Source organism: Labrus mixtus, chromosome 10 (assembly GCF_963584025.1).
Source record: "Labrus mixtus chromosome 10, fLabMix1.1, whole genome shotgun sequence".
NCBI classification, from domain to species: domain Eukaryota; kingdom Metazoa; phylum Chordata; class Actinopteri; order Labriformes; family Labridae; genus Labrus; species Labrus mixtus.
The window spans coordinates 20,157,839-20,183,587 of NC_083621.1; the positions used below are offsets into that span (position 1 = coordinate 20,157,839).

A 25,749-nucleotide genomic window follows, 5' to 3' on the forward strand; every position below is an offset into this window, starting at 1 on the left:
GATCTGGTAGAATTTAAGACTGCACAAATAATGTATAAAGCAAAAAATAAACTGCTACCTGTAAACATACAAAAACTGTTCAAAGACAGAGAGGGGGGTTATAACTTCAGAGGGAAACTAAACTTGAAACAGCATTATGCTCGGACAAATTTAAAAAGTATGTGTATTTCCATTTGTGGGGTGCTTTGGTGGAATGGTCTTGACGAAACGATTAAACAAAGTATGAATATAATGCAATTTAAAATAATGTACAAAAGATATATCTTTGAAAAGTACAGAAATGAGGAAGGATAATGTAAATCTCACAGATGTTAATGGCACCTGTTCATTTTGTTCTTTTTTTGTTCTTTTTTTGTTCTGTTTTTCTTAATAGCTCGATTGGAGTATTTTTATTTTATTTTATTTGATTTTGCATTTGTTAATGGTGAAGAATGGGGGTAGGACTTGACAAGCCTAGGCTTCTTCCTATCCCTTTTCGAATGAGTCAAATGTGTATTATATTGAAATTAACTTTTTATATTTTTATTTTTTTATACAGATTTTTATTTTTTTCCATTTGTTTATTAATTTTCATCTATTTTTTAATCGTCCGAAATAAAGAAGAAATATATCCATGTGTTGAGGGATGTTGGCCATAAAGAGGTTTCATTTGAGCAAATCCAGCCCCCTGACCGAATGAGCTACCCCTCTGACCCCTGACCTAAACAGTAATCTGACATCACTACAGATTATCAGACTGTCAGAGTCACAGTGAGTGAAGAAGTACTCAAGAGTGTTCTATTGAAGTACAGAAAGAGGTCAAAGTACTCCACACTTACAGATGTATTTCATGTTTTATTTCAACAGGATCATGTTATTATGTTATATAGCAGAGTTATCTTAAAGCTATTCATCATTCAGGATCACCTTTAACCATGATTACGCTCCAGGATCTGAAACCTCAAGCATGACTGAATCATCCACAGGGGGGCGCCACAGAGCTGCGAGGAGGCAGAGATACTGCAGGAGATGATGTCAAATATTCTCCTCCTCTTCCTCCTCCTCAAAGTGATAACAGTCAGGTTAATATAGTTCATAGAGACTTTTATTTAAAGAGCACATTTCAAGACAGAAGCAATGAAAAATATAGGTGAAACAATAAAACAGTAAAGTCAAAAAGTGCACAAAGGAGTTTTGATAAAATGTTCTATCAGCTGAAGAGGCAAGTCAATGAAAATGAAAGGTGCTCTTTGTCTTGTGAGAAGTTATGCTGCGGCTTTTAGGCAAGTAAAAAAAAGGCATGACAATAAACCAGATATGAAGAAATAAAAGCATGAATCATTTTCTTCTGTGTTGTTAAAAGGTACATTTGACCGGTGTTCCTAACTTCATAGAAGCAGGATTGAACCATTGTTTGTGTTTTGATTCAAGCTTAGGTCACTATAAGGGTCCAGTCTGTATTTTTAAGATATAGAATATAAACAGACATAAGGAGAAAATATTTGATTCCTGAAGTTTCTGAAGCAGAAATCTAAACTTCATGTACCTGTATTGAAAGTGTTCAGTTAGTTTCAAACTCCATTAAAGTAAAGTTTATTAAGTGCATCTGGAGCTTCATTTAGGACGAAACGTGACCTGTAAAAAAGAGTTTCAAGTTAAATATGTTCTTATAGCGATACTTTTCAGACTGATTATGAGACATTTGAATCCTGACCAGAGTTTGACCAGATATCTGTTTTCTTCCTGAAGAAAGTCTCTCTCTCTCACACACACACACACATACACGCACACACACACACACACACACACACAAACAAACACATACACACACACACACACACACACACACACACACACACACACACACACACACACAGTGTTCAGCCTGGTACAACAGTAAACAATAAGACAAAAGCTCTCTGTCCTCTGCAGGCGGATCAGACCCACAGCGTTCCTGTCCTCAGTCTGACTGCAACACCAGGACCCTTCCAGGACTCTCCAGGACTATCCAGGTACCTCAAGGACTATCCAGGACCCTCCGAGACTATTCAGGAGCGTCCAGGATCATGGAGCCTAAACGTGTGTCACTGTCCTCTCAGCAGCAGCAGGCTCGGCTCAGGATAAAGGTAAAATAACTTGAACTCTCTGCAGGTATCTGACAGCTGTATTTACATCAACATTAACATTGAAGTAAAATATTTATATTTCATATTACAGTCAGGAGCCACTGCAATCAATACAGTCATTACTACAGTCAGTACTCCTACTACAGTCCGTACATTCAGGACTTCAGTCAATACAGTCAATAGGCTACTGCAGTATAAATGTGTGTCTTAATCCCTGTTTCCACCGGAGGAACTATCCCCCCAGAACTGGTCTTTTTGAAGAACTACATGCGTTTCCACAAAATCCAGGGTAGAAATGTAGTTCTGGGGTAGAAGATCTACCCCCCCAAAAAAGACCCTGCTAGAGGTAATGTACTTTCTAACGGTCCAGGGACTTTTGACAATACGGCATGCAGCCCCTGGAGTGCTGAAAGGTTCTGATTGGTCAGACGCAGCAGGGTGTTATATTGCTGACTGTGTTTAAAAGACTGCAGCTGAAAGCCCATTGTTTGACCCCCAACTTTATTTTTAATCAAAGTCTGACGGTTACATTTATAAAAAGGTACAAAACACATTATTATATTATATATAAATGAATGAAACATAACTAAAAACACAAATAAATAGAAAATCAAACAACAAAAGAAGAGTCAGAGGTCTAATCTGGAATTATACTTTATAGTTTTGTTTATCTCTTAAACGTGTTTAGCTTAATTTAAGTGTATATTAAGTTATTCACTCATTTATGAATAACTTGGTTTGACTTCTACAGAAATAATCTACATTTAAATTGGCCAAAATAATGAGGGAATTGTGAACATTTTCATTTTATTATCCATTAAAAAACATCTTTGATAATATAATATTCTAACTTTGATGACTGTTAATCTTTTTCATAGATCCAATTTTAAAATGATCCCTACAAAGATCTTGTGTATTCACAATCAGATGTTTTAGTCTAGTCTAGTCACGAAAAACACTCCCCCCCCCCCCCCCCCCCATTAACTTTAAGAAATTCATGATTAATATAATTTATCTTCCTAAAAGGTGTTTCTTAGGTGTTTGGTGAAATGAGGAGAGTGAGGTATCCAGTGTTAATAAGTTTAACATTTTGAGTCCTCTTTCCCTTTTAATGACACACTAAACATTGTTAATCAATTAAGCCATTTGCAAAGCAATACAGCCTGATTTGCATAATCTTCCCTGGACTTCAGGCAGCGGTGGCTTTAGCTGGCCACAGGAACCTTTCAGTTCCTTGAAGAAAAGTCCCCTGAACCTTTTAGTTCTGGGGACCTTCGGTTGAAAATGGGCTTTATGGTCTTACTGAGAGGTTCAAGGTTCCCAGTGGAGGAAACAGCGCTACTCTGTCTTTAGATTGCATTCAGCGGTCACACAGGGTAGGACAGTCTATGGGTAGGAGGACCTGCAGCTCCGCTGTTATTCAGCTCCTCCGCTCCGGCTCGGGCGCTAATTGCGCATGCGCAATGAGATGAATGGCCGCTGCACCTGACGGGCCACCAGGAAGTGTGGCGGACAAATCCTCGGCCGTTAATCCCCGATCGACACTGACAGTAGCATGTTCAGCGGGCTGCATCACTCAGAGTGACCGTCAGCAGCGTCTTCGCTCCGGGCTCGGCCTCCGGGATCGCGCCGCTGACTGTCCGTCTCCTCCCTCCCGCCTGCCGGGCTTCAGACCCCACTGCTGCCGAGCTGAAGCTCCGTGAAGCTCCGTGAAGCTCCGTGAGGCTCCGTGAGGTCCGGGCACAGTCACCCTGACTGCAATGGGATGCTGCGGTAGCACGGAGGTAAGAACGGAACGGCCCGGCCCGGCTCGACTCGTCCCCATCCTCCCCCCCCCCCCCCTCCTCCGGTGTCCTTCAGCGGAGCCCCGATGTTTGTTTGTACTATCACCGGGGAAAGGGAGAGCGGAGCCGGGGAGCGGAGAGGGCCGAGCTGGGATTAGAGCCAGCGGCCGTAATCCAATTAGAGTCAGGAGGGTTACTGGGGGCCTGCTAACGGGACCGGGGCCAGGCGGGTTACCGGGGCCTGCTTACGGGACCGGTGCCAGGCGGGTAACCGTGGCCTGCTAGAAGCTGCAGCTCTTTGTGATGTGATCTGAGATGAAAGCCGAGCCGAGCCGAGCCGAGCCGTGCTAACAGGGCCGGAAACAGGCTGAGGGGTGGGCACGGCACGGCTCGGCTCCGCTCGGCCCGAATCCCGGCGTGACCGTGTGTGTGTGTGTGTGTGTGTGTGTGTGTGTGTGTGTGTGTGTGTGTGTGTGTGTGTGTGTGTGTGTGTGTGTGTGTGTGTGTGTGTGTGTGTGTGTGTGTGTGTGTGTGTGTGTGTGTGTGTGTTTCAGAGGACAAAGAGAGAATGGAGACCGCTGGAGGACCGGAGCTCCACAGACCTGCCCTGGTTCCTGCTCTTCATCGTCTTCTGCGTTGGCATGGTAACCACTGCAAGCACTCACACCTGACCTGTTCTCATGACTGTCCTTACACACCTTACACCTGTGTGACATCACAGCAGCTTCACTATGTGTGTGAAAGATGAATCAATTGTACTCGGAAAATCGATAAACTGTGTTTTAAAATATGTATTTTGACAAACAAAATGATAAACAATCGTGTTTGTGATGAGTCACAGCTGATTCAAATCAAACTAAAGTTGCTGAATACTCTGCTCACAGCTTATGAGAAACATCCTACTGATGGATTATTATGATTTTATTATTTATTATAATTTGTGCTCATATTTCCTTCAGTCTGCTTCATCTGATTCTTAAATTACATCTTCACTGACTTTTCGGCATCTCTCTTTCTGTTTTTTTCAGGGCAGCATCTGTGGATTCACTGTTGCCACCGGCGGCGCCGCGCGTCTCGTATACGGATATGATAGCTATGGCAACACCTGTGGTCAACGCAACGAGCAGATCGAAGGGGTCCGGCTCAGTGGGCTCGACCACACAGACAGAAAGTGAGTGTGATTTCATTGCAGCGTGTGTTCTGCTGTGTTTACTGCCGTGTTCACAATGTGTTTCAGGCAGACTTGTACTGTGTCACTATACCAGAATCATAACTTCAATAAGACTGCAGTTCAAATTAAACGATATCTTTTCCCCCTTTTGTTACCACGGGAACAAAAAAAGAAGCCCTTGGCACCAATATAGTGTGATTTCATTTTCAGTCATTTTTATTGACTGACATTTTCAGACAAACTCCTGCACACTGTCTAAATACTGCTAGGAAACGTTGCCAATGTTTTTGTGCTATTAAGACAGAGTGCAGGTGTTAATTTACAATTTTTGATGGATTCATTCCAGGGTTGGGCCTCACTCCTTTACAGGAAGGAAGATTCGATCAGATTTGATACTCTAAAGCAGGGGTGTCAAACCAGCAGGTTCAGTCAGGCTGCGAGACCATTTTGGAGAGAAAGGGGAACATTTAGAAAATGATACAATAACTTATTTGAACGTGGTGCTTTGGACTATCTTCTCAGCAGGGTGTAACATCATATAAAAAGAGGAGTTGCTGTGCACATTGTGCTGATGCTGCAAAACCCTAGCTCAGCACAATGTGCTATATCTCAAAAAGAGAGGTTGACTCAGAAAATGCAGGATATTTGAAGAGAGATGGAAGAACGGTATTTCTTGTGATGTTATCAGAGTTACAGGACTTAACAACCGGCGCAGAGCTGCAATGCACGCCCCCAGCCTTATGGAGTTAAGTTCCTTCCTTCCACACTTGAGTATTTTGCAAAGACAAATTAGCATGAGACATGTTTCACTGATGATAACAAAAGCTAGTTTCCCAGAGTGAGCCTTAATGAGCAGCGCGCCCAGTTAAAAGAAAAGCTCATAACCATACTGCCTACCAGCTGCCTGCACACATGCAGATGAAGTGTATGCCTCTCGAGGTCGAGCTTCTGGCATCTCCAGACAGATTTAAACCTTGATTATCATCATAATAGTGATGTCAGATTAATATTTACAGACTTTATCTACGCTCTGCCTGTCCCAGACTAACGACACACTACAAGGTATCGGGCCGATTATCCAATTCATTGTAAATATTGATTTACGATTGTGTGTGTGTGTGGGGACAGGACAGTACAGGTACATTGGAATTCTTGTTGTTGTTGGCAAATGAATCTTTTAATGTGTGATGTGCTGAGTTGGTTAAGAACTAAACTGTAAACTCTTGTCAATCATTTGTCATCATGTGTGTGGGTCTCTTACTTTGTTCAAAATCGTTTAAGAATTTGAAAATCTTTCAGTGTGCACAAAGCTTAACAGTCAAACCTGATTCGTCAGATTTTGCACATTGTTGACTGATTGTCAGATGTTTTTGTTTTTGTATTTGCGTTCATTGATCCAAATCCTCATTTGCAACACAAGAGATTAACCACATCATTAAACTATTTGTCATCCAGACTTGGAATAACAATTTATTCTATGATAGGACTTGATCAAACCTTATTCAGCCAATGATGGCCTTTGATATGCTGTTTACAGCCTGTAACAGCCAATGAGGGCTCGAGTAGAAAGAAGGTGCCCGCCCCTGCCAGCAGAGCCAAGCTGATGTTTTTAGTAGCCAGTGAAATTCTTTAAAACAAGAATATGCTTCTATCAATACTTCAGGGTGATTTCTTCATGCACACACTAAGGAGATTGAGTTAGTGGTTTAGTGGTTTTCATAATTACATTAAAGAAGCACTTACTCCGCCCGTAACCGATCTGACTGCAGAGCGCTACTGATGGAAGATAAAATCACGTCTGTTCGTTTGGAATTATTTTATCAATGCCTCTCACAGAATTGCTAAAAGATGACAGTGTTTGAATCCAAATACTTTCTGTATACTTTCCCAGTGATTAACCTTTAAAAAGTTTAAACTGAGCATTTGGCTGACGCATACACAGACATCTGAATGACAACTGAAATGCAACTGCTCAGAACCAGGTCCTGACGTGGTTAGGCTGGTAAATACCAAAAGGTGTCAAGCGTCGACCAACAATGACATGTCAGTGTTCTCTCCTATACATCTCCCCCCTGCTAGCCACAGACCACCCTCGTCTTTCTCTCCCTGACTCATTCCCTCTCTTTTACCTCTCTGTGCTCTGCTGTGGGAGTTGTGTGCATCTCCTACACTGTTGTACATTTTAATTATTTTCAAGTGCCAACATGCAGATTTGTCAGTGCAGAAATGTTGCACTTTATAGCTGTAACCTTATTCAGTCTTATGAATTCAACAAATTTGAAATAGCTCATTTTTTTTCACATGTTTTTAGGATGGCGTAATATTTTCGGTGTGACTTGTTCAGATGTGTTGCTGTTAACCCCTCTGCTTAATGTAAATTGACATTTTTTTGTGTAAACATGTAGTGCTGCTCACTTTAATACATATACCTCGTATTGAATGATTTTAAATGAAACAGCTAGCAGCCTATCTATCCAAAGTGATGCTGGCCAGAAATAGTCAAGCCCCCTGGAGGTCTCATTTAAGCAAATCCGTTTGAACCATGTCACAATAGCCATCACTCCCACTGTGAGGTCATTCAAAGGGGTATAGACGCTGTGACTGTGTGAAGAGTTGTTTGATATACAGGTCTGCTGCTTGCTAATGATATTAGCACAGGTTTCGCTTTGCCATTCCTTTTTTTCCTTCCCAAACTTTTATTGAAATTGTACAAATGTACAAAAATATGGCAACATTTACATTTATTTTCATTACTTAATGATTGCCAATGGGACCAACTGTAGTTATCAAATTGACATCTTGTAAAATAATGATAATAGACAGCAGAACCACAAAAACAATAACGAAGAAGGCTCACAATGTCAAAACAGTACCACCACAACAAAACATGTTGTGGTGGTACTGTTTTGATATTGTGTGCTGTTTAAATGTTGTGTTAGGTGTGTAACAGTTCACAGGGGGTCAAGGTTCGGTTTTGGGGTCACGCTTCGGTACAAATTCCGTTCAACAGGAAAACAACAAAAAGTCCTGGAAGCATATTTCTAGGTTTTATTCTGAAGCAGCAGTCATGGAAGTTACAGTTTGTTGTTGAGAAGTACCTGCGATAGTAGGTCATGTAGTGTATTAAACATTAAACAAAAAAGATACGCAACATATAAAGAAAACACCTGATTTGAACGGTCTGGTATATAAAAAACAAAACTCATGCCTTTGGGAGCGATGTGGGAGTCTGGGCTCCATACAAAGAACAATATTAATATTACTATTACCAATATGAATTCACATCATGAAGTGTGCAGTCACAGCAGACTGGTTTATGTGCACACAGGCTGGGACATTGTAACAACACTTTTAATACGCACTTCTCTACTACTGGAAACGTGCATAGCTTGAAAAAAATAAGTAGCAGATTCGAGCCTCTCTGCTCTCCCTCTCACCTACAGAGTTTTGTTGATCGGCTCCTCCAGGTGATGCCGTGTTACATTCCTTAAAAGGTTCGACGTGTTCGACTGACTGTGAACCCAAACCGTCCCCACACAACTGTTGTAAGAAAGAAGCAGGCGGCTCTTGCAGCTTCACCACTTTATGTTACTGCTATGTCACTCTTCTCTTTTGTGTTTTTCTGATGTTTCTTAGTTTGTTTTTTTAATAGCGATTTGCAAACAGTTGCGAGCAGATAACTGCCAGCTAGACTTCTTTGTGATTGCCCTTCATCTCAACTTTTATACCTTGACGAACCTTGACGCCCGTACAGTAACAGTTTGGGATGTGTTGCTGTTTATTTGTTGCGGTTCTGTTTTCTTTTGTTATTGTCTTGTTGTGGTGGTGGTCTTGTTTTACTGTGGTGGTTCTGTCTTGTTGTGGTTGTCCTAGTTTGCCAGGTGGTACTGTTCAAGATGGGCACACTGGAAGAATAACACATGCTGCGTTCAATGCCTGGTGTAGTTTTGAGTGTTGATTGTGCTGGCGGAGAGCGGCTGTTCTTTGCAAAAGGACAACTGGCTTTTAATTTGAAGGGATGATCCCAGATTCACTAATGACACACCTGTGGGAAAAAAAACTGCAGGGGTGCAGTGCAGTGACGTACTGTGCTTTGTATCCTGCAGGTTTGTGTTCTTCTTGGACCCGTGTAACATCGACATCGTTCAGAGGAAAATCAAATCTGTGGCTCTGTGTGTGTCTCTGTGCCCCCCTGAAACCATGAACACCTACCAGGACCTGCAGAGGTTCGCCATGATTAACGGTGAGTCACATAATTCACAGCACACCTGGGCTACATCTCAGTTCCCTTCAATCCTTCACTCATATCCATTGCTTGCGTCTTAGTCCCTCCCACCAGAGATGCATAGTTAGGAAACAAAGAGTTTAAAGAGACACAGCGTTCTTTCAGGGGAAACGTCACGTTTAGCGACGTCTGATTGCGATAATGGCATCAGCTGATCACTGCTGGATCAGCTGTTAGTCTGCTTTAGCCTCAGTTTGTGTCTGCAGAAATACAAACTGTATTCATTCTAATAAAATACACACACACACACAAATCATAAAGATTACAACAATAAAGGTAAAACTACAGAAAACAGAAAATACATCACAATCATACATTAAAAGCTTGTTTAAAGAGGTGAGTTTTGATAAGTGATTTGAAAGTAGGCGGTTCGGTGCAGTGTTGAATGTGTGTAGGGAGTGAGTTCCAGAGGGGGGGGGGGGGACAACACAATAACAGTGTTTGTATGATACCTGATTACAATCACCAGCACATGAAGAACAAACTCTGCTAGAAAACATAGATCCAAAAAAGAGTAAGCTCTAGACCGGCACGCTCTGAAAGGTGTCTTGAGATAATATTTTGTATAAATTTGCCATATTAATTTATTCATTGATTCATTGATATTTGCCATTTCTACAGGCACAATGCTTTATTAGACCTATTAAATTATGTATTTATTATTTGATTTCTATTTACTGATAATCTAATGGTGAACTCTATATTTTATATTTACATTTATATACATTAGATCGTTTCAGGAATACTGAAAGCTTTTTATTACGTTCATATTTAAGAGAAAACACAACACATATAAGACTTTTTAAACCCAGCGATCATTAATGATTAATCTTATATAAAATATTATTAATATGACTTTTAATGTAAAACGGGCTTCTTGCTGACAGACTCCCACTCTGTCAGACTTTAATTCTCTTTATAATTTAATGAAAAAGGTGAAGTAACTGATCACAAAGAGGACAATATTGATTTTATAATTATGTAGGAGTTGTTTGTGATCTTTTTATTTATTTTAAGACCCAAAAAGAACAGATTTTGTGTTCTGTGGTGATTCCAACAATGAATTGAAATTAGTAGTAAAATATTGATGTTTTGTTCTACTCATGTTATGCACTTTTTAAAAATCTCATCATACAGCCGAGGTCCACCTACTCTCTGGAAACTAAAAACAATCTGTTTCACCGTCTGTTTTAGTGTCTGTCTAGGATAGGATAGGATAGTACTTTATTGATCCCCAGAGGGGAAATTTGGGCGTTGCAGCAGCACAGACAAGTAAGAAGGTCATACAAAATACACATTGAACAGAATAGATAAGATCAGATATATAAAAATAGGGGGGTATATACAAGTACAAAATGAATGATGAAGTTAACTATACAGGGAGTTGAGACAGTATGTGCAGGGAATGGAAAGATAAAGTGACAAGTGATGATTAAAGTGACTTGGTATGATAAATAGCAGCAAGTAATGTAAACAGCAGAGAAGAGAGGCAGTGTTGTACCACAGTAATGCAGAGTGCAGTTATATAATATAATGTAGTATAATATAATATAATGTAATATAGTGCAATATAAACAATATAGTTTAATATAATGAAACGTTATATAATATAGACTAATATAATAAAATATATATACGGTAATAAGAATATACCGTATATATTGATGCTAAATAATAATAATAATAATAATGCAGATTATTAATTTAGAATGAATTAAAAAAATTACTAATAATTTACAAACATTTACACCTGATTTTTTGAGTGAGTTTTGAACGCCTAAAGAAGACCACTCATGGATCAGCTGTGTGTGTGTGTGTGTGTGTGTGTGTGTGTGTGTGGTGTGTGTGGTGTGTGTGGTGTGTGTGGTGTGTGTGTGTGTGTGTACAGTGATGTCACCAGTACTACGGATGCTTGCTGTCACGTAATGATGATGATTTGAAGTCTGCAGTGTGTTCATAGTATACAGTGCTGCACACACACACAGACACATACACACACTCTGTACAGTAACAAAGGCAGTTGTTGTGTGTTGTGTCTTGGTGCCACTGTGCTCCATTTGTCCTCCATCATGGCTGCTGTCAGTCTGTTCACTGTTAAACGTGACGGACGATTCATCAAGTGACCTCACAGCTACTGAGCGGCCATGTTGTTTATGAAAGAAACCTCTGTGACAGAAAAATAAAGGAACAACATGCTAAAGATGTTAGCTTAGCATAAATGATCAGGTTCAACATGCTAAATATGTTAGCTTATCCTTCCATAAAGGATCAGGATCAACCATGTTAAATATTTTAGCCTAGCTTAGCATTAAAGATCAGGATAAACAGGCTACAGATGTTTGCTTAGCTTAGAATAAAAGATCAGGATAAACATGTTTAAGATGGTCCTTGTAGAACCACAGCACCGATAAAATGAACTTGCTGAATGTTGTCAAGTTTAAAAATACAGTGAACAATATTGTAGCTAATTTGTCTGCTTACTTTAAATAAAATAACAGAGCTGTGGTTTTTAAAGTATGACTATGATAGAGCTGGTGATGAAGAAGATGATGGTGGTGGTGGTGGTGATGAAGATGATGATGAAGATGATGATGGTGATGTGATGGTGATGAAGAAGATGATGGTGGTGGTGATGAAGATGATGTTGATGGTGATGAAGAAGATGATGGTGGTGGTGATGAAGAAGATGATGAAGATGATGATGGTGGTGGTGATGAAGATGATGTTGATGATGATGATGGTGGTGATGAAGATGATGAAGATGATGGTGGTGGTGATGAAGAAGATGATGGTGGTGGTGAAGAAGATGATGGTGGTGGTGATGAAGAAGATGATGGTGGTGGTGGTGAAGAAGATGATGGTGGTGGTGATGAAGAAGATGATGTTGGTGGTGATGATGATGATGATGATGATGGTGGTGGTGGTGGTGATGAAGATGATGATGGTGATGAAGATGATGTTGGTGGTGGTGGTGGTGGTGATGGTGATGATGAAGAAGATGATGATAGTGGTGGTGGGGGCGATGAAGATGATGATGATGTTGGTGGTGATGATGATGATAGTGGTGGTGGGGGTGATGAAGATGATGATGTTGGTGGTGGTGATGATGATGATAGTGGTGGTGGTGGTGATGAAGAAGATGATGTTGGTGGTGATGATGATGATGATGATGATGGTGGTGGTGGTGGTGATGAAGATGATGATGGTGATGAAGATGATGTTGGTGGTGGTGGTGGTGGTGATGGTGATGATGAAGAAGATGATGATAGTGGTGGTGGGGGCGATGAAGATGATGATGATGTTGGTGGTGATGATGATGATAGTGGTGGTGGGGGTGATGAAGATGATGATGTTGGTGGTGGTGGTGATGATGATGATGATGATGCTGGTGGTGGTGGTGGTGATGATGATGAAGATGATGATAGTGGTGGTGATGATGATGATGTTGGTGGTGGTGATGATGATGAAGATGATGATAGTGGTGGTGGTGATGATGATGTTGGTGGTGGTGATGATGATGATGATAGTGATGATGATGATGTTGGTGATGGTGGTGATGATGGTGATGATGATGTTGGTGGTGGTGGTGGTGATGATGATGATGATGAAGAAGATGATGGTGATGATGATGATGATGATGTTGGTGGTGGTTATGATGATGATGAAGATGATGATAGTGGTGGTGATGATGATGATGATGTTGGTGGTGGTTATGATGATGATGATGTTGGTGGTGGTGGTGATGATGATGATGATGGTGGTGGTGATGATGATGTTGGTGGTGGTTATGATGATGAAGATGATGATAGTGGTGGTGATGATGAAGATGATGATGTTGGTGGTGGTTATGATAATGATGATGATGATGATGTTGGTGGTGGTTATGATGATGAAGATGATGATAGTGGTGGTGGTGATGATGATGTTGGTGGTGGTTATGATGATGATGAAGATGATGATGTTGGTGGTGGTTATGATGATGAAGATGATAGTGGTGGTGGTGGTGATGATGATGTTGGTGGTGGTTATGATGATGATGATGTTGGTGGTGGTGGTGATGATGATGAAGATGATGATGATAGTGGTGGTGATGATGATGTTGGTGGTGGTGATGATGATGATGATGTTGGTGGTGGTGGTCATGATGATGATGAAGATGATGATAGTGGTGGTGATGATGATGATGTTGGTGGTGGTTATGATGGTGATGATGATGATGATGTTGGTGGTGGTTATGATGATGAAGATGATGATAGTGGTGGTGATGATGAAGATGATGATGTTGGTGGTGGTTATGATGATGATGTTGGTGGTGGTTATGATGATGATGATGTTGGTGGTGATGATGATGATGATGATGATAGTGGTGGTGATGATGATGATGTTGGTGGTGGTGATGATGATGTTGGTGGTGGTGATGATGATGTTGGTGGTGGTTATGATGATGAAGATGATGATAGTGGTGGTGATGATGAAGATGATGATGTTGGTGGTGGTTATGATAATGATGATGATGATGATGTTGGTGGTGGTTATGATAATGATGATGATGATGATGTTGGTGGTGGTTATGATGATGAAGATGATGATAGTGGTGGTGGTGATGATGATGTTGGTGGTGGTTATGATGATGATGAAGATGATGTTGGTGGTGGTTATGATGATGAAGATGATAGTGGTGGTGGTGGTGATGATGATGTTGGTGGTGGTGGTGATGATGATGAAGATGATGATGATAGTGGTGGTGATGATGATGATGTTGGTGGTGGTGATGATGATGATGATGTTGGTGGTGGTGGTCATGATGATGATGAAGATGATGATAGTGGTGGTGATGATGAAGATGATGATGTTGGTGGTGGTTATGATAATGATGATGATGATGATAGTGGTGGTGGTGATGATGATGATGATGTTGGTGGTGGTTATGATGATGATGATGATGATGATGATGATGTTGATGATGATGAAGCAATGGTGCTGGTGGTGGGGATGAAGATGATAGTGATGATGTTGGTGATGATGATGATGATAGTGGTAATGATGATGTTAGTGGTGGTTATGATGAAGATGATGGTCGTGATGGTGATGAAGAAGATAGTGATGATGATCTGATGAGGATGATGATGATAGTTGTGAAGATAATGGTGATGATAGTGATTAATATGATGATGAGGATGCTGATGGTGGTGATGAAGAAGATGATGTCATCACATATCTGTGTCTTCCTGTTTCAGGTTCTGAGTTGTGTTCTTACGAGTTAGCGGGTCATAAATATCCAGGTCTGCCTGAGAGGTTCTCCAAATGTCCCAAACTTCCTGTTCCCCCCAGGTAAGCCCCGCCTCACCTGCTTGACTTCAGCAGCGATGTTTCTTTGTCCTCTGACCTGTGACCTCTGTCCTGTGTGTGGTCCTCAGTAAGCCCCTCCCCGTGTTTAACCGCTGCACGCCGCTGGATGTTTCGTGTTATGCGAAGTTTGCGGAGGCCGTGGTGACGTTTGTGGGCGATAACAGCGTCCTGCACCGCCTGATCGCCGGCGTCGCCAGCAGCAAAGAGATCATCATCGGACTGTGTGTGCTGGCTCTAGGTGAGACTCACCTGAAGTCTGTTTTAAATTGTTCAATATGAATCCTCCTCAGGCTGTGATGTTTGTAGGATGGTTTGTTTACCTAATATTCCAGTAATTTGATCTGTTTGTGTTCGCTAAAGAAGTCTAATATCTGTCCTCTGTGCGTCTTTAGTCCTCTCTATGATCCTCATGGTGATCATTCGCTACATTTCCGCCGTCCTCGTCTGGATCCTCACTGCGCTGGTCGTCCTTGGATCCCTCGGTGAGGTCACTTCCTGTTATTCTCAACAAAAATAGAAGTACTAGACGCTAGGGCTGGACAATATATTAGTTCATTAATATCGTTTTTAAGATATATCGATATATTTTCAAACAAGATAACGGATAAGACAATATCGTTAATATCAATATAGTTTATGTTGCATTAAAATAACGTTACAGAGGTGCCAGGTCACCTTTTTCTCATCTCACTGATGATGACTGACTGTCTGTCCCTCTTAACCCTGCTCCTCCTCTCTCTCTCTCTTTTATTGTATTTAAGGAACATTTTTATTTTATAATATTACTTTTTAAATTCACAAGCAGGTAGTTTATTTTTCCATGTGTTTTCACTGTTAATAAAATACATATAGATATATATCGAGTATCGCCATTCAGCTAATCAATATCAAGATATGAGTTTTGATCCATATTTCCCAGCCCTACTAGACGCCCAATATTTGGTAATTTATTGTTTTTAAGTGTGTGTGTGTGTGTGTGTGTGTGTGTGTGTGTGTGTGTGTGTGTGTGTGTGTGTGTGTGTGTGTGTGTGTGTGTGTGTGTGTGTGTGTGTGTGTGTGTGTGTGTGTGTGTGTGTGTGTGTGTGTGTGTGTGTGTGTGTGTGTGTGTGTGTGTGTGTGTGTGTGTGTGTGTGTGTGTGTGTGTGTGTGTGTGTGTGTGTGTGTGTGTGTGTGTGTGTGTGTGTGTGTGTGTGTGTGTGTGTGTGTGTGTGTGTGTGTGTGTGTGTGTGTGTGTGTGTGTGTGTGTGTGTGTGTGTCCTCAGGGGGGACCAGCGTTCTCTGGTGGCTGTACATTGATCACCGGCTGTATGGGAACGACACCTCCCCTAAAGTGGTGAAGGAGGAGGAGGAGGAGGAGGTCAGGCAGGACGTTGGGCAGGCGCTGCTCGTCTATGCTGCCGCTGCCACCGTCTTCACCGTACGAAAAATCAGTGGGCGGGGCTTAACACTGAAATTAACTCTCAATATAATATTAAATAGAAAAGTTTATGTCAAGATGATTACCTGCTTGTCTCTTCCCCCCTCTCTTTTTTATTCATGTCTATCTCTCTCTCTCTCTCTCTCTCTCTCTCTTTCAGATCATCCTCTTCCTGTTGATGCTCTTCATGAGGAGGCGTGTCTCTCTGACCATCGCTCTGTTTCACGTGGCAGGGAAAGTCTTCCTGCACCTTCCCCTCCTCACCCTGCAGCCTTTCGTCACCTTCCTGGCTCTCCTGCTGTTCTGGATCTACTGGGTCCTGGTTCTGCTCTTCCTTGGGACCACTGGTCAGTTTAAACCTTTGATGTCACCTCTTTCTGATCACCTGACCATTCTGACAGATTCTGATTGGCTTGTCTTTTATTTGGATCATTTTTTAAAACAGTTAAAAATGAGAATACTACAGAACAACATTTATGTCATTACATCTTCCACTTCCTGTTCCCTGCTTCCAGTTTACACCCACCAGTGCATTGTAGGAACTGTGGTAGACATTAACATGAAGGATTAAACCTACGTCCCCTTGTGCAGGTAACCCGGTGCAGAATGAGGAGACAGGTCTGACTGAGTTCAGACTGACTGGTCCTCTGCAGTACCTGACCTGGTACCACGCCGTGGGTTTGATCTGGATCACTGAGTTCATCCTGGCCTGTCAGCAGATGACTGTGGCCGGTGCCGTGGTCACCTACTACTTCACCAGGTGAGGCAAAAGCTGACCCCCCTCTTCTTATCTGTGTTCAGTCTTATGCTAAGCTAACTGTTTCCCTATGTGACAAAAATGTATGTGAAGCTAAGTAGGGTCCTCAGAATATCAAACTTTACTAAACGATTCTAGTAAAAGTCAAACGATATTGATACCTGTTTGTTACTATGGCAACAAAAATAGATGCAGACGTTGCTTGTTTTTGTGCAGGATCAGTTAGAAACATGTTGGTGTTTAGAGCTCACAGCCTTTAGTTTTGTAATCAATGTTGACAAAATGTTCAATACTTTCATACTTTTCGATACAACATGTTTTAATAAATCGACACAATCTCTGTTATTTTATGTGTTTGATTACCGTTATATCAAAAAGTACTGAAGCTTTAGACTTTAGACTTTATTGTCCCAGAGGGGAAATTCTTTTTCACAGCACCGTTACTGTCCAACAGACAAGTCCCACCAAAGAACATTTATACACAGAAAACTTCAGATCGTTTGTTAGATGTTTGACTGAAAGCTGCAGCAAGAGAAAGACACTGAGCACTGTCTAAATTGCACAAAAACATCAGCAACATTTCAATAAGAGCCCTCGCTCTTCACCAGCTCCACTTTCTTTGATTGATTGATTGATTGATTACATTTATTTCAGACATATCAAACATATCAAAAATACAAAACAAAATGAAAAGCACGAAAATACAATAAATAAAAAACTATGTTCAAATTATTTCACAAAAAAAGAAAAAGCAAATTACATATATTCAGTTGATATGCCTGAAAAGGAGTGGGAAGAAGTATAAAACTTATTTAATCCTACCCCTTTTCCACAGCTCAATAATTAATATTTATTATATTAAATGAACTTCCTGTGTTCCTTATAATCTCTCTCTATATACAATTTATCTATATGCAATTTGCTATACTATATTTATGATACTATATTTTATTATTACTATATTTATGATACTATATTTTATTATTACTATATTTATGATACTATATTCTTTTACAAATGTTGCCACCGCATTTGTGCTATTTAGACAGTTTGCAGGAGTTTGCCTGCAAATGTTGTCACTTAAAAACAAAACATGACCCAACATTGTGTGTCTAGGACTTTCTGTTTTTGTTGCTGTGGTATCAAACAGATACAGATATACTTTGATTCTTATGAGAATCATATCAAAGCTTACAACTCTACTTTTGATTTTGAAGTGAAACAGAGGGAATGCTGTTGATCATAAACATCTAGGTTTATGATCAACAGGTTAAATTCATCTACAAATGTGTGTTCTGATAAAACGTATTACTCAGATATATTTAATCACTCCCTCAATGATGAGTCTCTGTGAAGTGGATTGATGAGAACTCTGTGTTTCAGGGACAAGAACCGTCTCCCGCTGACCCCCATCCTGTCCTCCGTCCTGAGGCTGGTCAGGTATCACCTGGGCACTGTCGCCAAAGGATCCTTTATAATTACACTGGTCAAGATCCCCCGACTCATCCTCATGTACATACACAACCAGCTCAAAGGAAAGGTACACACACTTGTATTTATTCTATAATATATTAAAAGTGGTGTTGATGAATGTTTGATACCTAGGCTGCGTCTTATATAGCCGTGGGCCCAACCTACCAGTATTAAATGCTAAGACATGCACCGTCATGACTGTGTGAGTGCAGCCACCACCATCACCCACTGCACGCCACCTGACATGACTGTGCATGTTTTAGCATTTCATACTGGTAGGTTGGGCACAATCAAAGCATTCTCAGATACATGGCAATGAAGATGTATCATGTGATGATGTTATCAGCTGATGGCGTTTATTTATGTTTGTGTTAACTGATGCTGCCTTTGTTTATGTCTGTGTCAGCTGATGTTTGTTTGTAACAGCTGATGATGTTTATGTTCATCAGGAGAATGCGTGTGCTCGCTGCCTGCTGAAAACTTGTATCTGCTGTCTGTGGTGTTTGGAGAAGTGCCTCAACTATCTCAATCAGGTAACATCCCACACCTGCTCCTTACCTGTTCATTTATTTCTTCTTCCCGTCTGTGTTACCTGTGTTTTGTTTCTTCCTACTTCCCGTCTCCCCTGTGTTTTGTTTCTTCTTACTTCCTGTCTCCCCTGTGTTTTATTTCTCCTTCCTGTCTGTCCCGCTTGTGTTTTTCTTCTTCTTTTCATTCTTCTCACTTCCTGTCTCGCTTGTGTTTTATTTCCCAGAATGCATATGCAGCCACAGCCATCAACAGCACCAGTTTCTGCACGTCTGCTCGTGACGCCTTCGTGATTCTGGTGGAGAACGCTCTGCGCGTCGCTACAATCAACGCCATCGGAGACTTCGTGCTCTTCCTGGGGAAGGTGAGAAAGTCACCAGAGGCTATTATTGTAAAAAAGTAAATGATGCGGGTATATGCCTTTATATACTATGAGTCACTCTCTTTGTATAATTCATGCATGTTTTAAATAGTTTGGTTCATACCTGAGATATGTTGTGAGATTTGATGATGTTGAAATGTTGAGACATCTCACTCTGAACCTGACAAGAAATCTGATCTGACCTCTGAATCAGTGAAGTTACTCTCTTTGTGGTCATCTATTGGTGATCATTTTCTCTTTTTGTTCTTTGACGTCTGAAGATTTTTCCAAAACTCAAATTACTGTTTTTCACGACTTTTTGACTTTATTTAACGTTATTGTGTTTGTTGCTCAGATCCTGATTGTGACGTCAACAGCGTTCGCCGGCGTCCTCCTCCTCAACTACCAGCGGGATTACGCTGAGTGGCTGCTGCCTCTGATCATCGTGTGTCTCTTCTCCTTCCTCGTGGCTCACTGCTTCCTGTCCATCTTTGAGATCGTGGTGGACGTCCTCTTCCTGTGCTTCGCCATCGACACCAAGTACAATGACGGGACTCCGGGGAAGGAGTTCTTCATGGACAAAGCTCTGATGGTGAGAAAGCAGCACGCTTAAAACACCTCCATCTATTCACATAAATCTGAACGAAACGCAAACCTGTTATCCACATCCTCCGGAGTCCTGGTTAGAATGTGAGAGAAAATGCTTCAGTATCTGATATGATTGACTAGACTCCCTCAAACTACATCAGAAATAAAAAGAACATTTCTGAACCAAACAGGTACTTTCTGACAACAGTTTAACCTCTTGGGGGTAAGGGGTGTTTATCAGTGAACCTGGTACCTGAACACCTCAGGCCAAAGATGAGAGTTCAAGCGTTCGTAGCATCAGATTGATCTGGTCTTAAACTCCCCCCCCCTCCATGAGGTCTTTCAGGCACGGGTGTCTCCTGAAGCAGCACATAGGTTAGTAGGTAAATACCAAGCAGTAACTTCCGGTGTTGGAAATGAAGCTGATGGGGAAGTGCAAAGTCAGGCAGTGTCACATACACACACATTCAAAAAGCCAGTTTTTACAGCAGAAATTATTTACAGTCTGGTTCAAAAAAATGAAATAGGTCTCGATCAGCACACACTGAATGGGGGAGACATTTTTGATAACTCATCTGTTTGGATTTATAATAAAGGATAAGACTTTTCCACAATAAGGTGCATAGCCAACCTGTTTTACAAAATGCTTAAAACCTGTCTCAACTCTGTCTTTAGGTTGACTGAAAGTTAAGTTGAGAGACATTTCCAGCATAGTGACTGCCTTCAATGGGACTCCAAAGCCCCTGCAGTATCACATCGTCGACATCACTAAAACCTCTGGAAGGCCAATGAGAAGCACGTTTAGTGTCATCAGGCAGTGTTGCTGAACCTGACTGGGGAAACTGTCAGAAACCCTTTTCACACATAGGGAAATCTCCTGAAAAAAGATTTGGCTACCCGGAGGTTCTTTAGGCTATGTGTGAACGCAAACAGCCGCATTTTCCGCGCAGACTTTACCCGGAGTTTCTCCGGCCAGACCCCTAGTAATTTTTCTGCAGAAAATCCGAGTGAGCTGATGTCTGAACGCGGCAGCATATACTCCGGAGATTTCACCTCGAGCCAATGGGAAGAAAATGACGTTTATATAGTGACCACTACGATCTCCGTGCATGTAATTAAACGGCTGCATTCTGTTTTCTGTTCGTCAGTATGTTGTTCTTCTCTCTTTTGTGGATGTTGTCATTCCATTGGATTACACACAGCATTAATATAAAGGCAAATATTCTCATTATAACGTTGTGTAGCGGACTCTGTTTCTTCGGCTGCTACTTCCTCGTTGTTTATTTACGTCACGTCTTACCTCAGGAAATCCCCCGACCCCCCTCCCCTCTGACGGGGAAAGTACCCCGCTGTGAGGAGCATATGTGAACGGCTAGGTCGGGAGAATCTCCGGAGAAGTCCTCCTGTAATTATCTAGATATTATCCGGAGTGCGTATGTGAAAACGGCTAGACTGTGGAAAAAGTGAACCTGACTAACAAAGAAGGCCCTGGACATTGTTGGGCTGTCTCGGCTAACAGGACTCTTCAGTTCTCGCATAGAGCGAGTGTGACCTGTAGAGTGGCAGAATGGGATGGTAGTTTTGATAATAAGGGGACCAGAGGGTGTGCTCCCACAATCGGGGTATCACACTGACTTCACATCCATCCGGGGAAAGTTAAATTCAGGGAGCTGGAAAGGAGGCTTCGACCAATTGTCAAACCTCAGACACAGGAGGAAAAAATGTGGATTCTGTCCTGGCTGTGGTACAGTGGACCAGCTTCTTACCTCAAAGAACTTCATGGGGGGGCATGGGAGTTCGCTCATCTAGTCAATACATACTATATGTTTTGTGGACCTGCAGAAGCCATCAGTAACCATTATGACCAAAATGAGAGCTGTGTCCATATCCTCGGCACAAAGTCAGACATGGACCTGTGCATGTTAGCCTCCACCAGGGTTGACCCTGTCACCAATTCTGTGTGTGATTTTCATGGACAGGAAGCAGGATGAGGGTCAGTACCTCCAAGGCCATAATGCTCTGCTTAAAAAAACGTTGGATGCCTCCTCTGGTTTGGGAGGGAATCTCTGCCTCAAGTGAAGGAGTTCCAAGTATCTTGATCTTTTTTTTGTTGTGAGGGTAAAATAGCTCGTTTAGATTGACAGATGGGTTAAGGAGGCATCTTGAGTAATGCTGGATCTGTATCGGACCGTAGAGGTGAAGAGGGAGCTGAACCTGAAGGCAAAGCTTTTGATTGACCATCGATCTACATTCAGATGGATAATGGTTGATGAATGATGGATGGTTGATGAATGATGGATGGTGGATGAATGATGGATGGTGGATGAATGATGGATGGTGGATGAATGATGGATGGTGGATGGATCGGACTCAGAAATTGTGGAAGTTTGGGACAAATCAAACTTTTAAAAATCTAAAATAATAAACATCATATTGTTAGAATATAACTGTAGATATTAAAGATGTTTTAAGTCAAACCGCTCTGCTGACCTCTCAGGATTCATGCAGAGAATGCGCTCCACCTTCTTATTAATTCTCCACCTCTCTCTTCCCCCCCCCCCCCCATCCCCCCCAATCTTTGTTGGATGTGGACTCCCCTGTATTCGTCCCCCTCTACCTCTCTTTGACCTCGCTCCCTGCTGGTCCCTCTCATGCAGGAGTTTGTAGAAAACAGCCGGCGGTTGGAGCGAGCAGTGGAACGTGGGCGGAGCCGGGTTAAGGAAGCGGTGTCTGAGAGGGCGGAGATGAAGCCCATGGTGAGTGACAGCAGTGATGAAGGGGGCGTGGCCAGGCAGAAGAGCTCGTCAGAGGAGGAGGGAGTGGGGCTTGATGTGGGTGGAGGGGAGTGGGAGGAGCTTCAGGAGTTCCAGGTGTACTACCTGCTGGTGGGGGTGCTGGTGGACTGGGTGCTGACAGAGCAAAGCGACTTCATCCTCTGTCTCAGTGAGGACGTCGTCCTCTTCCTCTGCGTCTACCTACCCACCTCCACCCTCTTCCTTTTCGTCAGCATGCTGCACACGCCAAGCCTCGCCCCCTCCAGCAATAAATCAGCCGTCATCACTGCCAAGAGCTAACGGACATGTGCTAACTCCAACACCATATGCATGCTAACAAACATGCTAACGGACAAGAACTAACAAACACACAGATTGTCTTAAGCTGATTGGAAGAACACTTACGCATGCTAACCTGCCTCATTCTTCATCATCATCATCATCATCATCATCATCATCATCATCCTCATCCCTGCTGCTTCTTCTTTAACATCTGGAACCACTTACAGACTTTCTGTTCGTTTTAATTTATTTTTTTTACTTTTATATTTAAACCTTTTAAAATAATTTATGTTGCAGCTGTTTGTGTTTTTGTGTTTGGCCTTATTTTGTCACCGTCGTGCTTTACGGACTCAGCAGATGATGCAGCTCCTCATGTGTTTACATTTATAATATCGTCTCTGGGTCTGGTTCATTAAGCTATAAGGTTTTCAGCTTTATTCAGTCTTGTTAGTTACACTTCAAGAACCGGTGTAAGCTCCTGCTCAAAGAGTTTAATTTAATGTCTCAATAATAAAAAAAAAAATCATCTGCTGGGTCCAAACCTTTTGCACAGATGTTCAAACATGAACTGCTGTGATTCATGCTGTGAGTCATGTTCAGACCAGACATCAAGGTGACAATTAATGTTTGGGTTTCAGTATTTTTAGACTCAGTCCATCTTAACCTGAACACAAAATAATCCACACCATCATGCCATGTGAACTTTGTTACGCCCTGAAACAAAGCTGCTTTGTCCATCTACTACAGCGTCTCCTTTTACAAAGGTATTACATTTTTCATTCAGTCAGCTGCCTGTCAGCTGTCAGTCACAGATGAGGTAAATATCAGTCTGACAGGTATGCTCCTTCGATGGGTTTCAGGTGAAAGTGTAGATGTTTGTTTCAAACATTCAGTATAGTCACAGGTCAAACCTTTAGACTAAATGTTCATGGGATGTTGACATGAAGGAGACAGTACAGCTGAGGTAACCCCTGCAGACAAAGTGATCCAGAAATCTACTGAAAAATCCAACATTTGAATAACTTCTGATGAAACATAAACTAGTAACTTATTTTTCAGCTTCCCGTCATGAAACAACATTAAACAACTACAAAGAGACTAAAAGACTACAAAGAGACCAAATAAACTACAAAGAGACTAAAAAACTACAAAGAGACCAAATAAACTACAAAGAGACTAAAAAACTACAAAGAGACCAAATAAACTACAAAACAACTTCAAAGATACACAAAAAGACACAAGACAGAAACATCTACAAAGAGACACAACACATCTACAAAAAGACAAAAACATGGGTTAAAAAATGACCAAGAAAAAGACACAATTACCTCAAAGAGACAAAAAAGAAAAAACTATCACAGAAGACACAGAAAAACGTTCCCTTGAAAAAAAATGGCTAACAACCACACAGATACAAATTACAAAAACGTCCTTGTGTGACGGAAAAAAATCAAAATATAACAGTTTCTGCTTGTTCTGGGTCTGGACTCATGACCTACGTTTTTTTAAAATTTTTATCATGCTTCAACCACTGGTCTTGACTACCCATGATGCTTCGTTCTCATTCTTCATTATCCTCATTAACCGCGTCCCCATCACCTTCCTGTATGTTGACCTCTATGAGAACAATGAAAGGTTTAACCTTTGGACTCGTTTCCTATTTCAGGCTCCGGGGACAAGCTCAGCTTGACGTAAATCAGCCAATGGGACTTCTTTAAAAACAGAGACATTCCAGAAGTTTATTTTTACCAACGTGTAACATGTTTACTATGGTTTCACTCCAGGGAAAACGATATTTTAATAACAAACTGTACAAACTATGTAACAATGTAATGAAGCACTTTATATTGAAGCGCTGCAGATTTTAAACCGCCTGATGCATTTTTTTTGTAGTGATGTCGTTTTTTATAAAATCCACTTATCGCCCGCCCACTCTGCAGCTTTTTTCATAAACCACACCCTCTTCAGCTGGACGCCATGTTGGATCACAGCGCTGTGACATCATCAGAGCACAGCAGCTAAATGGTTCATGAGATCTGTCTGTGGAGCTGTCATCATAGAAACAAGCTGGAACAAGGATCTGATTGGCTGTTGTGGGTCAGCTGATGAAGGCCTGTTGAACAGTTGCAGTGTGACGCCTGTTTCTGATGCCATATTGGACAAATCATCGTAAAGGCGGAGCCCTTGCTAACATATCAAACACCTGAAAACTCACCTAGGGAGCGGGGTGGCTCTCCACAAACTGCTATAACCTACAAGGTGAGAGTCATGTGACTCCTGAGGAAGCCAAGCTATCAATCTTACTGGCGTGCTACTGTTAACGTGTTAGCATGTTATTATGAACAGAGCTGCTGTTTGACACATTATTGAACACAAAACTTTGAAACATTTAGCAGCTCCATAATGCTAACATGCTAACCACTGTGTGATTTAATGAGATAAACTGGTTCAGTCAGACATGTTCCCCTCAGGATGAACTCTTAGAACCTTGTTGATTGACTTTCTATCAAGCGCTATCATCAGGTCAACATGTTTTGTGTTTGATACTTCAGTTTTTGATGAGACACCTGCGAAACAAAAAAAAAAACTCCCATCATCCTCGGCTGAACTCTAGCTTACCTGTTGGTGAGCTGTGTTAGCACGATGATGTTAGCGTTTAGCCTCACAGAGCTGTTAGCTTAGCTTAAGCCTCAGTCTGCATATGGTCTTCTGCTGTCAGTCACATGACTCTCATGGTGCAGGTGGTCTTTCCTGTCACCCCCCTGCTGGTGGTTAAGGGGCCATGTTCAGTCATAAGGGATGTCAGCTGATCTGTGATGAAGATGATTGACAAATTGTTGTCTTCCTCCCCGTCACTGGCTGAAACCTCCACCAC

The 25,749-nt window shown here is 41.6% G+C and overlaps 1 protein-coding gene across 3 annotated transcripts; it reads left to right on the forward strand.

Annotated features, from left to right (window-relative positions):
- The first annotated feature begins 1,985 nt into the window (after positions 1 to 1,985).
- On the forward strand, positions 1,986 to 25,441 carry slc44a1b (solute carrier family 44 member 1b). 3 transcript variants are annotated; one of them, XM_061048632.1, is made up of 16 exons: positions 1,986 to 2,105; positions 4,444 to 4,533; positions 4,918 to 5,060; positions 9,167 to 9,303; positions 14,583 to 14,676; positions 14,763 to 14,932; positions 15,087 to 15,176; positions 15,957 to 16,111; positions 16,272 to 16,458; positions 16,703 to 16,871; positions 18,252 to 18,408; positions 18,791 to 18,874; positions 19,096 to 19,233; positions 19,586 to 19,822; positions 22,476 to 22,574; positions 24,541 to 25,441. In XM_061048632.1, the coding sequence occupies exons 1-16, from the start codon at positions 2,046 to 2,048 to the stop codon at positions 24,562 to 24,564; spliced, it is 2,034 nt and encodes a 677-aa protein (XP_060904615.1). In that variant the 5' UTR covers positions 1,986 to 2,045; the 3' UTR covers positions 24,565 to 25,441. The 3 variants fall into 3 exon arrangements, with proteins under 3 accessions (XP_060904615.1, XP_060904613.1, XP_060904614.1); XM_061048630.1 differs by having other exon boundaries at positions 22,476 to 25,441; XM_061048631.1 differs by lacking the exon at positions 1,986 to 2,105 and adding an exon at positions 3,499 to 3,889 and having other exon boundaries at positions 22,476 to 25,441.
- Positions 25,442 to 25,749: the final 308 nt, after the last annotated feature.

Excerpts from the sequence above, each read along its gene's own strand:
- slc44a1b (XM_061048630.1), top strand. The coding sequence starts at position 2,046 with ATGGAGCCTAAACGTGTGTCACTGTCCTCTCAGCAGCAGCAGGCTCGG. Across the intron at positions 2,106-4,443 it reads AGGCTCGGCTCAGGATAAAG|AGGACAAAGAGAGAATGGAG; the intron begins GTAAAATAACTT and ends TGTGTGTTTCAG. Across the intron at positions 18,409-18,790 it reads ACAACCAGCTCAAAGGAAAG|GAGAATGCGTGTGCTCGCTG; the intron begins GTACACACACTT and ends TATGTTCATCAG.